The 12,917-nt window shown below is 41.0% G+C and overlaps 1 protein-coding gene across 6 annotated transcripts in view; it reads left to right on the top strand.

The window, feature by feature from the left end:
• The first annotated feature begins 1,049 nt into the window (after positions 1 to 1,049).
• BARD1 (BRCA1 associated RING domain 1) overlaps positions 1,050 to 12,917 on the top strand; it is an 84,839-nt gene continuing 72,971 nt past the window's right edge. For 4 of the 6 annotated variants that reach the window (XR_004623616.1, XR_004623617.1, XM_034655124.1 and 1 more), the window contains exons 1-2: positions 1,050 to 1,326; positions 11,864 to 11,920. Coding sequence is in view for 4 of the 6 variants with exons in the window: in XM_034655124.1 (XP_034511015.1) it covers positions 1,184 to 1,326; positions 11,864 to 11,920 (200 nt within the window). In the remaining 2 variants the exon portion in view is untranslated. The remainder of the gene's footprint in view (positions 1,327 to 11,863; positions 11,921 to 12,917) is intronic. The other 2 variants (XM_034655126.1, XM_034655125.1) reach the window with 1 other exon arrangement.

Genomic DNA, 12,917 nt, shown 5'->3' with positions numbered 1-12,917 from the left:
ATAATCCTCCAGAGCTACAGAATAAATATTATTCCCACCTTACAGGAAACTAATGTTCAGACGACTTAAGACTTGATTTAAATCACATAATTATTTAGTGGAGGAAGTGGGATTAGAAGTAGGACTGTCTGGCTCCTGAAATCCCCAATTTACTCCATTACACACACCATAGCATCTCTTTAAGTTTAACATTTCAAGTCTTCTAGAGTTTGATTTCTGAGGCTCTGCAGAGAAACCAATGGCTTAACAGGATTAATAATCAATTTCTTGATTACCTGTGAGTTAAGAAAAAAAATTTGGTTAGTTTACTATATTCCAGGTCAGTTAAAATACCCTATAAGATCTTAGTTTTACCCATTCTGCTTCTACTAACCAAGTATATTTATTTGGAAATGATTTAGATGGATACAGTGTAGCCTAAGCATTGGAGGAGACGTGGGTGGACACAGGGCTATCAGCCAGAAGGCTATGGGAACAATCTAGTTGAGAATGAGACGAAGGGCCTGTGGTGGAGTGAAGACAGAAGTGGGTAGATTTGAGAGTAAGTCGGGGGAGGGGGAGCGGAATGCAAAGATTTGTCAGTGGATTGGATAGGTAGGGTGAAGCGTGCTCAGTAGCTGTTATCCATATAATACGGTAATCAATGAAGGATTCTTATGTGGAGGGTAGACACATCTTTAACAAAACAAAAACCTGGAAAAGGTGATGGAGAGGAGAGAGTTACTTTTTTAGGAGTAAAGAAGGTGGCACATTCAGTGTGTCATGATCAAAACTTTTCCAGGCTTTACGGTAGTCGAGACAGCACTCCTTAGAGATCACTCTCAACTAAAAGTTCCTCGGTCTGTGACTTTCCTGCCGTTAAGCCTTGCCGAAGGTCCCTAGAGCCTCGGTTCAGGAAAGTCAAGGATTTGCCTTTTTTCTCGTTTTCACCCCTCAGGGCGGTCTGAACCCCGCTCCCTTTCCCCGCCAACCGCAGGCCCCACCCCTCCCGGTCCCGCGCGCCCGGACTTTTGGCGCGTTTCCGCGGCCCCGCCCCTCCAGCCCCGCCCCCCAGCGTCCCGCCAGGCCACACTTGGGGACCGCTCGGGCCGGGGTCGGGTCTCAGGCCTGCGGCGTCTCGGTCGTTGCCCGAGCCCGCCGCGGCTCCAGCTCTGGGAGGAGCCCATCCCGGGAAGGCGGGGCGATGCCGGGGAACCGGCAGCCGAGGGTCCGCTCCGGGAACGAGCCTCGTCCCGCGTCCACCATGGAGCCGGAGGGGCGCGGGGCCTGGGCCCACAGCCGCGCCGCGCTTGACCGGCTGGAGAAGCTGCTGCGCTGCTCACGTTGGTAAAGACGGACCCTTGGGCGGGTTGCCTCGAGGGAGGGTGGCAGGGGTCGCCCCAGTCTCGGGGGGGGAGGGGATCTTTTCAAACCCCCGGATCCCTCTTCCCATTGCGGTCTCGCAGTCGGGCCGGCGAGCAGAGTTAGTACCTGACCGGGGATCCGGTGTTAGTTATCCCCTCCCTGGTCCCCAATCACAGCCTTTCTGCGCGGTTTTCTTGCCATTTCTTCACTAAACCCAACTAAGAGGGCTGTTTTCGAACTTTAGCGGGCCGTAGACTCCGCTGGAGGTGTGGTTAAAAATAAAGATCCCAGGCCCCGCCTCCAGACTTTGAATTTGGAGGGCTGGGGTGGGGCTAAGACATCTGCACTTTTTAACAGGGCCGTGATCCCTAGTCACTGAAGTGATCACAGAGGGCTGTAAAGTTAGAAGCAGCTGTCACTCATTGCTGAGCTTGCCCTTTGACCATTTCTCCGTAGTCGCTCTTTCTGGGAGAGTTTTGGGTACCCTTGTTGGAGGTAGATTGAAGATAGCAGTGTGATGGACGCCGCCATTCTTTTTCTCATTCAGTATCTCATTTCCTTGGTTTAGTCAAATACCTGTACGACTCGGGGTTCCAGCTCTTAGGAAGCTGTTTGTTATCATTTTTTTTGTTTCTTGTTTTCCTTCATGCTGTTGCACCGTGGGAGTCTTCTCACTTCCAGGTTTTCATTATATTTGAAGACATCATTTTCATGACTGGTATTCCATGCTTCTTTTCCTGTAGCTTTTCGTACTGTACAAACAAAGGAGGTTTATAAAATGCAAGGAGGACTTGTCACCCTTTTCATTTCTTCCAAAAGCATTGATTGAGCACCTGCTGTGTGTACAGCTCAGTATTTATGCATCAGTATTACTCAGGTTTTCTGCTTGTAGCTGTCCTGACTGTATTTCTTTTTGGACTTTGTTTTGATTTGTTTTTTTCCCCTCTGATTTCCAACCTGCAGAACTTAGATGTACATGGAGTACAAGTAACACCGCAGCTTTTTCTTTGAAAATGAAATGGACTTAACTGTAGGGCGCCTGGGTGGCTCAGTAGGGTAAGCATGGGACTCTTGATTTCCGCTCGAATCAATGATCACAGGGTCCTGAGATCTAGCCCTGGGTGGGGAGTCTGCTTGAAGTTCCCTTCCCTCTCCTGCCTCTCCCCCTGCTCTCCCTTTCTTTCTCTCTCTCAAATAAATTCTTAAAAAAAAAAGAAACGGACTTAACTGTCACAGACTTTTGCACTTAGATTTTGTTTTATAAAAACTTTAAAAAATCATTGCATCCCTTAGATAAGTGGCACTTTTGCTGGAACACATGAAGACATTCTGAGTTGTGTGTGTTTTTTCATAACACTGGGGTCATCCATCTGAGAATAAATTTAAAACTGGCTCTGCTAGTTGCTATTATAGAAGCAATTATAATCATACCTTCATAGTTCAACAAAAGTTAGACGTTCAGATGGGACATATCTGCATGGAAGGCACTAGGGCCGGCAGCAGCATAGTGCTTCACTTAGACTTGGAGAGTCAGGCTGCCTGAGTTCAGGTTCCTGCTTTGACGCTATGGCCCAGGCCATTCAAATTCTCTGCCTCAGTTTCCCCATCTGAGTGATAATAGTGCTTAGCTCATCCCCCTGTGGGGATTCATTAATAATGAAAAATATTATCGAGCACCTGCAAAGTGCTCTTTTGGCATTGGGGATTTGTTAGTGAACAAAGCAGAAAAAAACCTCAATCCTTTGATGCTAAGATTCTGTGGGAGGTAAGAAACTAAATGAAATTAGTGTGCAAAGTGTTGAGTATGGTGGTTGTCATAGGATAAGTGATAAATAATAGCTGTCTTATAAAAATACAAAGAAGTATAGCCTGCTTGCTGAATGGTTTGGGGAAGACAAAGTAGGTGATTTATAAGAATAATCTATAGGTTGTCCTAAAATCTAATACAGCCAATTTCACTTTTTATCCCCTACCAAATATTTTTCCAGTTTCTCACTGAAGTGAGCAGACAGTAAGAGCCAAAGGACTGAAAGTGGACATCAGTAACTAGGTCCAGACTTTTAATACAGTTCATTCTGTTGGCTGGAGAATAATAGTGAACTCCAGTGATTTTTCTTAAAAAATTTATGTATGAACCACTGATGGAATAACTAAACTCACCTGTTTTTTTGTATTTTTTAACGTAGGGCTCTGCAAACTTTTTCTGTAGAGTTATATAGTAACTGTTTTAGGCTTTGCTGACCACGGTCTCTGTTCTTATCTTTTTGTTTTTTTACAACCCTTAAAAGCAGGGGTGCCTGGGTGGGGTGGCTCTGTAGGTTAAGGGTCTGCCTTCAGACCCTTCTGCTCAGGTAGTGATCCCAGCATCCTGGGATCAAGCCCCCCCATAGGGCTCCCTGCTCAACAGAGAGTCTGCTTCTCCCTCTCTCTCTGCCCCTCTCCCCTGCTCATGTTCTTTCATGAGGGTGCGCTCGCGCTCTCTCCCTCTCCCTCTCTCTCAAATAAAATCTTTAAACAAAAATAACAAAACCCGAAAAGCATTCTTAGCTCAAGGCAAAGACAGTCTACTGACTTGATTTGGTGCATAGGCTATAGTTTGCCAAACTGTTTTAATGAGTAGACTGTCTTTAAGTTTAAAGATCATTCTCAATGTAAAATTTTATCTCATATGAGGTTTAATTTTTAGAAATGATTTTGCATTCTTCTCGGTGTCTCTTTATGTTTTGGCACTGTCTGTAATGAATAAAGCATGGCCAGTTGCTCCTTACTCTTGGGGTTGGGGAACCAAATGCATTCTTTCCACCTCTGCCTTTTCCTAGTAGTTGCCTGACATCATTGCTTGAAAGGAGAACTCTGGATGGTCTGCTTCTTGCTTTTGCTACCCACCATTCATAGCAGTGTCATATTATTTGGAATTGTGTGTCAGTATGCCCTTTTACAGAGTTTCAAAGTTCTACCCAGCAGGCTAGTGATTACCCCGATTACCCTCACATTCAGCTTGCAGCTGTCATCTATATTGTGTTCCCAGGTGTCACCTGTCTCGTGCAACATATTGGATCTATTTTGCAGGAAGCATTACTTGCGGGTGAGGGTGGATTGGCTACATTACAGGGCATCCTTTCTTGACCTTTAACATAAGTGTGGCTCCAAGGTGAAGCGGATGACATTTTTCAAGAGGCCAGATGTGACATTTGTTTTAGGTCCAAGCCTCACAACCAGATAGAATCTATTTAAAGATTTGGAAAAATGAGACAGGAAGACCATATCCTTTGAGAAGCTGGCAGAAAGCATAGTAATAATGTGTTGCTAAAGGAAGTAGGAAAAAATGATAGGAGCTGTAGTATGAAAGCCCAGGTGTCCTATGACACTATTTTGTGAATTAAAAATAATTAGGTACCTCTTGCCATTTGGGGTGGGGGGGGGCTTTGACCTCTACCTACAATGTAATTTGGATTTCTAGCATTTTTTTTTTTTTAAGATTTTATTTATTTATTCAACAGAGATAGAGACAGCCAGCGAGAGAGGGAACACAAGCAGGGGGAGTGGGAGAGGAAGAAGCAGGCTCATAGCGGAGGAGCCTGATGTGGGGCTGATCCCACAACGCCAGGATCACGCCCTGAGCCGAAGGCAGACGCTTAACCGCTGTGCCACCCAGGCGCCCCTGGATTTCTAGCATGTTTTAAATCAACTTTTAGTAAAAAGTAAAAAAGTAATCTTGTGATTTTTTTTAGGGTAGGTGATTTTATTTCTCTAAATTATCTTTTGTCATTTTAAAGGCGATCAGGATTGTTTTCGCTTATTGCATAGCTTAGTTGTTAAGAGCATTGATTTTGAACACTGACTTCAAATGTGGCTCAGTGATTTTGGGTAAATTATTTTATCTTTGTATGTTTTTCTCATTTGCAAAATGAAATAGTAGTAGTTTTTATCTTATAAGGTTGTTATGGGAATTAAATGAGTTAATATTTATAAGATACTTAGAGAAGTGCCTGTTATGTTCTAAGTGCTGTATGAATGTTTGTAAAATACAGGATAGATTTCCTGACCCCAGTGTTAAGCTTTTGCTTTCATTAGTTTTGAATGTTCAGAAGCATTTAATAGGCCAATGATCCTTAAACAGGATAATTACTCCTTTGGCTTGCTGTGGTGCTGATTCTTCATTAGGACCACAAGTGATCACTGAGGCACTACATTAGGGATGCTGTGGCGAGACATTTTCTACCCTTAAGGAGCAAATGCTTAACTGTAAGGGATGAAATGTGCACAAAGTTCAGGGAAAATTATGACGAGGGCCAAGGAGATGCAGAGACGAGTACTGGGATGGTGCCAGGAGAGGAAAGCTTCATGGCTTTGGAGTTGGGCCTTGGAAAGACTTTCATAGATGGAGACAGGTGGAATGTGCTAATCGCAATATGCTAAAAGGTACTATAGAATAAAGGGGAAGTGAATCAGGTGGGCAAAGAGTTAAGAAAGGGTCAGAGCAGAGGGTGATCAGTGGCTTAACAGCAGACTATTCAGTTGGTTCACATAGTTCCTAAGGCTAAGCAGTTCCTGTAACTTTCCTGTAACTCATCTATAAAACGAGGAAAATGGACTAAATGCTTTCTAAGGCTCCCTCCAGTTTGCAGATTCTATAATTATTAGTTTCCATTGGATGTAAATTGTTGTTTAAAACTTTCTATTAAAGTTTAACATACATCCAGAAAAGGGCACAAATCATTGGTGTTCAGCGTGTATCATATAACCCTCCTAATTGTGGTATTTATTTACTTATGTGGTATTTTGATTCTTTGATACCTGTTGCTTTCAGTTATACTACACATTTCATAAAGACGTGTTCACATTTGTAGCCGCAGTGCCGAGCACCTAGTTTCTTAGTGTTTGTTAAATTAATGAATGCATAAAAGAATTTAGGTTAAGTTGGGATCATATTTGAGGAGCCTTTGCAGGTAGAAATACTAGAAGGACCTGGTAAATTTCACTTGCCTCAGAACCATGACTTGCACAGACCCATTACAGGCCTGCACATACCTGGCATTATATAGGGTTTGGGATTGCCAGAGAAACTTACCAGAGACTTTGAGCACCTGTTTCCTAGAGTATAGGGTATCGTCTTACAAGTGGAGTTATTGTTATTTGGGTCTGGAACTTAGAGGAGACATTTCAGGCTCGGAGTGTGCTTTTGACAGTCATCTGCATGTAGATGGTAATTTAAGGCATACTTCTAGAAGTGAGCAGGGAAGTGAATATATAAAGATGAACGGCTGTGTCTGAGCCTTGAAACTCAGCCCTTGAACATTTGGTGAAGAGGTGAGGCTTTGAGGACAGTTACTTAGGTACTATTTTGCTTTGGAAGAAAGGGAATAGAGGACAGAGTAGACCAGTACTATAGGAGTCAGATAGACATGATATTCTCTGTGGCTTATCTGTCTCATAACAGTAGATCCTATTATGATTAATCGTTAATAGATAGAAGTCTATTGCCCATTTGGCTTTTGCTATATTGGGTCACTGATTTATTCAGTATCAACACTAAACAGTTAGACATGATTTTTAAAAAATTTTTCCCATGTGATTTACTTGACTCTGGCATACAGAGTACACAGAATAAGTTGCTTTTCATATCCCTTGTCAACAATTTTGTTTATTCTAAAGATAAATACAAGAAATTGTTTAATTGGCTTGGAGAGCCTGTTAACCAAATGTGTTGGTCCACACTTAAAAATAACTTGGCAGTTTTCTAAAATGTAAGAGCACTGTGGTAGCTAGCTATCTTGCCTAATGTTAAATAGCAGTTTATCTCATAGAAGCTTAGGGAGCCATTCTGTTAAGAAATAAGCCTGCCTTAGTATTGTAATCTCAGCTGAATTTACTTTCCTTTTCTTCTTTGCAAAGAAATTTTTATTTCAATAGGGTCTTTTTTTTAAAAAAAAATTGTTTGTTCTCACTATTTAGTTCTTCCCTAAGTTATAATCCTCTGACTGTGCCGATCTTTCCAAATCAGCTCCATGTAAAATAACAGAAATATGACTGCAGATGGGAAAAAGTAGAGTAGCTAAATTTTCAAGGTACAGAAATCCTGTTACCATGCAAATGTCTTTTCTTATTCTTCTGGATTTTTTTTTCTTTCTAATATATATGTATATCAAACAAAGAATAGAGTAAGGATAAAATAGAATTGTTAATATAAATTCATTTTTGCATGTAGTTTTCCATTCGCTTCATTCACTAAGGATTTATCGAAAATCTGCTGTTCATATAGCACCATGCTAGGGAGGTAATAGTGTGTTGGGGAGCTTAGGAAAAATGAAAGTCAAGATCTCTTGTTTGTAGAGCTACAATCTATTTGGAGACCAGAGGGGAAAATAGGGAATCAAACAGATAAAATACAAAATATTTCGCGTTCAGCAGTGATTTCCAGAGTTTCAACTAGATGCCATCTCTCTGGAACTTGAGAATGTTTCGTACTTCTCTTAAGTCATATACTAATTTTGCTTATAAAATTACCTCATTCAATTATAAGCCCCTTAGTATATAGATTATGTTGCAGGCAACCTTGTGTCCTTACTGTCTCTGGCGCAAGGTACAGATTTTGCATAAGTGATGGTATGGAAACTAAAATCCAAGAATTTCTGTGCTTTGTTTAGTGTCATCCTGGATAGTATTTGGATGTGTTGGGCTTGAAAAGTTTTGGGGGGGGGAGGGAGGAAGGGCATTCTAGGCTGGGGAGAACAGTCTGAGCAGTCCTGGGTTTGGTTTTGGACATTGGGTGTTATTTGAGAAATGTTACGGACTGTTGAGAGCAGAGTTTTTGTGGAGGAGCAGTATAGGAAAAGGTTACCTGCTTTGGAGTTATTGGATTGTGAAGAACTTCATATTAAGTTTTTAAAAATTGAAAGTAATACATGCATTAAAATATCAAGGTATGTGGTCTTTATAAGTGAATGACAGGTGAGCCTGAATCCTTTTTTTCTTTTTTTAAAAAGATTTTATTTATTTATTTGACAGAGATAGAGACAGCCAGCGAGAGAGGGAACACAAACAGGGGGAGTGGGAGAGGAAGAAGCAGGCTCACAGCAGAGGAGCCTGATGTGGGACTCGATCCCGGAACGCGGGGATCACGCCCTGAGCCGAAGGCAGATGCTTAACTGCTGCGCCACCCAGGCGCCCCTGAATCCTTTTCTTTAAAGACCCACTGTGATCAGTTTTTTGTGTATCTTTTAATAAGAGGTTGTATTTATATAGCATTATATGCCTCAGATGAGAAGATGCCATACATCAGGAGATGTATCATGATATATGTAACCATTTCCTTGTTGGTTAAAATTTAGATTGTTTCTGGTCTTTTGCTGTAATCTGTGCTGGAGTGAATATCCTCTTGTCCATTGGCCTTTACATTTTAAAATTTTTTATTAAAATTATGCATGAGCATAGTCAACAAAGTCAGGAAGGCAGAGACATAATGAAAACATTCTTTTGCTTCATCTATACTCCAGATAACAACCTCTCTCGTCTCTTTCAGCTCTTCAAGATGTACGTCTACATTTCCAAATGATAGGTTTTTATTGCTGTTTCTTGAATTTTTCCATTTTAGACATTTATTTATTCACTTTCTAACTTCCTACTCTAAAAGATGAGTTTTCTTTATTATCTATTAACTTTCTACTATGGAAGATGACTAGGTATAGAATTTGAAGTACACAATAATTTTCAATCATTATTTTGAAGGCCAGGCCTCCCTTGTTACCCTTGAGATGTCTTATACTATTCTCAATCCTTTTAAAAAACATATAGATATTTATGACATTTTAATTATTTCTTAATATCTGGAATCTCTTGGTATCCTATCTAAGATTATTTGGTGTTTTGAAGTTTCAGTTTTGCAAGCATCTGAGTATCTCTAAAGGATAAATTCCTGGCAGGGGAATAGTTGAATTAAAAGTGGGTGCATTTAAAATTTTGATATTGTCTGGCTGTAATAGAAATTGTTTCATTCCACAGTATCTTTTCAGCTAAGCTCTAGGCATTGTCAGAAAGCCTGGCTTTGACATAGATCATTGGGGGAGAATGCGGCCTAAAAGTGCTTTTGGGGAACAGTTTCAGCAGTGTTGGGAGTTAAAGCTAGGGAGGTAAGGAGATGGGGTGAACGCTATAGAGTGCTTACTTAGGACCTTCCATCTATAGGGAAGAGCTAGGGTTGAACAGAGAGGCAGTATCTAAAGAAAGTGCTTTTTTTTTAGGCTGGAGGAGAGAGTACCTACCTGTGCATGTTTAGGCAGGTGGAAGAAGAAAGGTGACTATAATGATGAGAATAGACCACTTTAGGAGACAGGATAAGGGGTCTGGGGAGAGAGAGAGCAGCACATTTTAAGGACGAGGAGTGACTGCCGGAGATCTTTTCCTCTGAACCTGAAGGGAAGGATAGGATTATGGAGGAAGAGGTAGGAATGGATTCAGGTGGTGAAAAGCGCACACTGTTCATCTCCAGTCAGGTTAATGGGATTTCAGAGCCTGGAGATTGTTTCAAATAGCGCGAATTCATTTGTTTACTCACCGAAAATATAATGCATCACTTTGGTAGAGATACAAAGGGGAAGAAACTACCACCTAATTTATAGAGACACATTTATATATCTCTCTTTTTTTTTTCTTTTAGAGAGAGAGAGAGAGAGAGCAGGGGGAGGGGCAGAGGGAGAGAGAATCCCAAGCCCACTATGCCCTGAACCCAACCTGCAGAGCTCCCTCTCATGACCCTGAGATCATGACTTGAGCTGAGATGAGTCCAGCGCTTAACTGACTGAGCCACCTAGAAACTCCTTGCTCTGTCTTGTCGTTGTTATTCACAGCCTGAGAGTAGGAGGGGAAGGAGTGGACTGCGGGGCCTATTTGCATTATGGGTTGGCCTCCATGAGTGTCTAAGAGGTCAGTGGAAATAGGGTGGTGGTGAAGGTGGCTGTGAAGTAACTGTGCCTAGTGAATCCAAGGAGCTAAGGAATGGAGTGGTGTTCTCTCAAGGTGAAGAGCGACCTGAAGGTGGAGGTCAGGTCGGAGTGATGGAATAGGGAATTATTATGATGGGGGAAGTGAAATACCACCACTTCTGAGATCTTAGAGCAGAGCTTATAATGAAGTAGAATTCAACACACTCGATTAGGAGCTAAGAGATGAGGTCTGGTAGATGAAATCGTGAACAAAAATTACAGGCGGAACGTGATCGCCGGAGCGGAGATGATCTTAATTGCCGGAATCGCAGACGTGGCTGGCACGTCACGAGTCCTGTTTTTATCGCTGCGATCTGTGTAGTGTGATAGAAAAATCAGATATTGCGAGTTTTAAAAAAGTAATGGGTTTTATAATGTCAGTGAGCACCATTTTTGGTATCTTGAGGATAACATTGTAGGTGTGTACTCTGTTTTTAGCATTCTTGCCGAAAGCTCAATTTCACTTTAATGTTCATATCTATTAAAATGTGCAGTGTGATACTTTTGATCTTTCACGAAATGTGGAAAACTGTTTTTATTGATATGTGGTAATGTGTACAGAGGTAATTGGATAATAATGGTGTAAATACCTAAAGGTCCTAAGGTTAGTTTAACAAACCAAGCACAAAAAATGTTCATCCTTTGAAAGCTTTAGTTCGCCTGTTAGCTCTCACTGCATTATACCCTCTGAAAATAATGACTTGATGTGTTTATTAATAATAAGTACTGTTACTGTCTGAGGATTATCAAATATCTCAGGTATTTTGATGGACAATAATTATGTTTCTGTCTCTCTTCCCCCAATGCCATGAAGCTCATTCAGTCTGCCGAATGTCAGCATGATGATTCCTTTTTGCAGTTGCTTAAAGTGCAGACCAGTCAACTAATTGTGAACTGAAAGAATGGCTGTATTTTTGGCGAAATGTAAATGGCCCCTTAACAATAGCCAGAAACCAGTGTATTCCTATGGGAAACCGTGAAATCTTAGGGTCAAAGTGATCAGATGTCCTGAATTTCCTGGGTCAGCCCTGGTTTATACCTGCTGTCCCAGTGTCCTATTCAGTTATCACACCCTTCACTCTCAGGAATGTTCTCATATGGATCATACGTGGTCATTCTATTTTTAGATTTATTTATTTCAAAATATTTCTTATTTTGAAATTTATGGTCTGTACTTTGAATCATTAGGTGAAGAGGTATCTTCATAGTTGAAAGAAGCAGCCAGTGGTTGGTTTTGCCTGTAAGAGATGTATAGAGATGCTTGCACAAAGTTGCCTCTATGATTTCCCAGTACCTGCACCATAAAAAAAGTTACAGTTTGTACTGAGTTCAGTAGTAGCTGTTTGAGTCCAGCAGATGTGTGATGATACAGTGTTTAATCAGGTAGTAACAGCCTTTCAAATAAATGCATCCTTAGTATCTTTTGCTTTGAGAAAGAGAAATAGGGTAGTGTTAGGGCTCAGATTTTTGAAATGTTGGATGTAAAATGTTTATCTAACAATGACCTAAGTCTTGATTGTTTTCCTTTCTTCAAACAGTACTCATATTCTGAGGGAGCCTGTGTGTTTAGGGGGGTGTGAGCACATCTTCTGTAGGTAAGTAATTATGGCTTGATACTTAGTATAACTATATTTTTTACTAGGTCATCATCATGTAATCATATTAATAATAACGTTATGTTTGTGTAGCTCTCATAGACTGCAGATAACTGTACATTCTCTCATTTTGATTCTTGTAACTGTCTTAACTGACAAATAAGAGCGTCAAAGCTCAAAGGGGATGACTTCTCCAAAGTTGCGAAGCTTACCGAGTAGCTTGGCTAAGCTTGGGAAGAAAAATCTATTGTGTATTTGAAGTATATCTCTCTTTTTTTTCCTTCCAGTTAGTTTTGAGTCTAGACTTTCCAAATTATGAAAGTCTAGTTCTTATAGTTATTGGTTTGGTTTTCTAGGGTTACTGTAATGAAGTACCAAAGACTGGGTGCTTGAGAATGACAGAAATTCGTTGTCTCACAGTTTGGGAAGCTAGAAGTCTGAGAGCAAGGTGACAAGCAGGGCTGTAGGGAAGACTCTGTTCCATGATTCTCGTCTACCTTCCGGTGGAGAGTCTGTCTTTTGGCAGTCTTTGGCATTCTTTGGCTTGTAGATATGTCACTCTGATTTTAACTTTCATGTTCGCGTGACATTCTCTCTTGTGTGCATACTTGTCTCTGTGTCCAAACTTCCCCTTTTGGTAAGAATACTAGTTTTATTGGATTAAGCCTCACCTCAATGATTTCATGGTAATTTGATTACCTAGAAAGATCCTGTTTCCAAATGAGATCACATTCTTAGGTGCGGGGCGTTAAGACTTCATCTTTTTGGGGGTCACAATTTAAGCCCTAACAGTTACTGTGCATTTATATCCTTTTTATAGTAGGAAAGCCATGGCTTATAGATTCGAATACTAGATTTTCATTTCATTCTATTTCTTATTTTGGAGAAATAAATTCAAGGACTGAATGTCTTTGTTTAATTGTCTGTGAGACAGGGTTGATATAGCCTCCTTTGAGTAGGTTTTTTCATGGTTTCAGTTACGACGTGACTGTTTGGC

This window comes from Ailuropoda melanoleuca, chromosome 2, assembly GCF_002007445.2.
Source record: "Ailuropoda melanoleuca isolate Jingjing chromosome 2, ASM200744v2, whole genome shotgun sequence".
Classification (NCBI taxonomy): domain Eukaryota; kingdom Metazoa; phylum Chordata; class Mammalia; order Carnivora; family Ursidae; genus Ailuropoda; species Ailuropoda melanoleuca.
The sequence above is the reverse complement of the archived record's forward strand: the minus strand, read 5'-3'. Positions and strand labels throughout refer to the sequence as shown.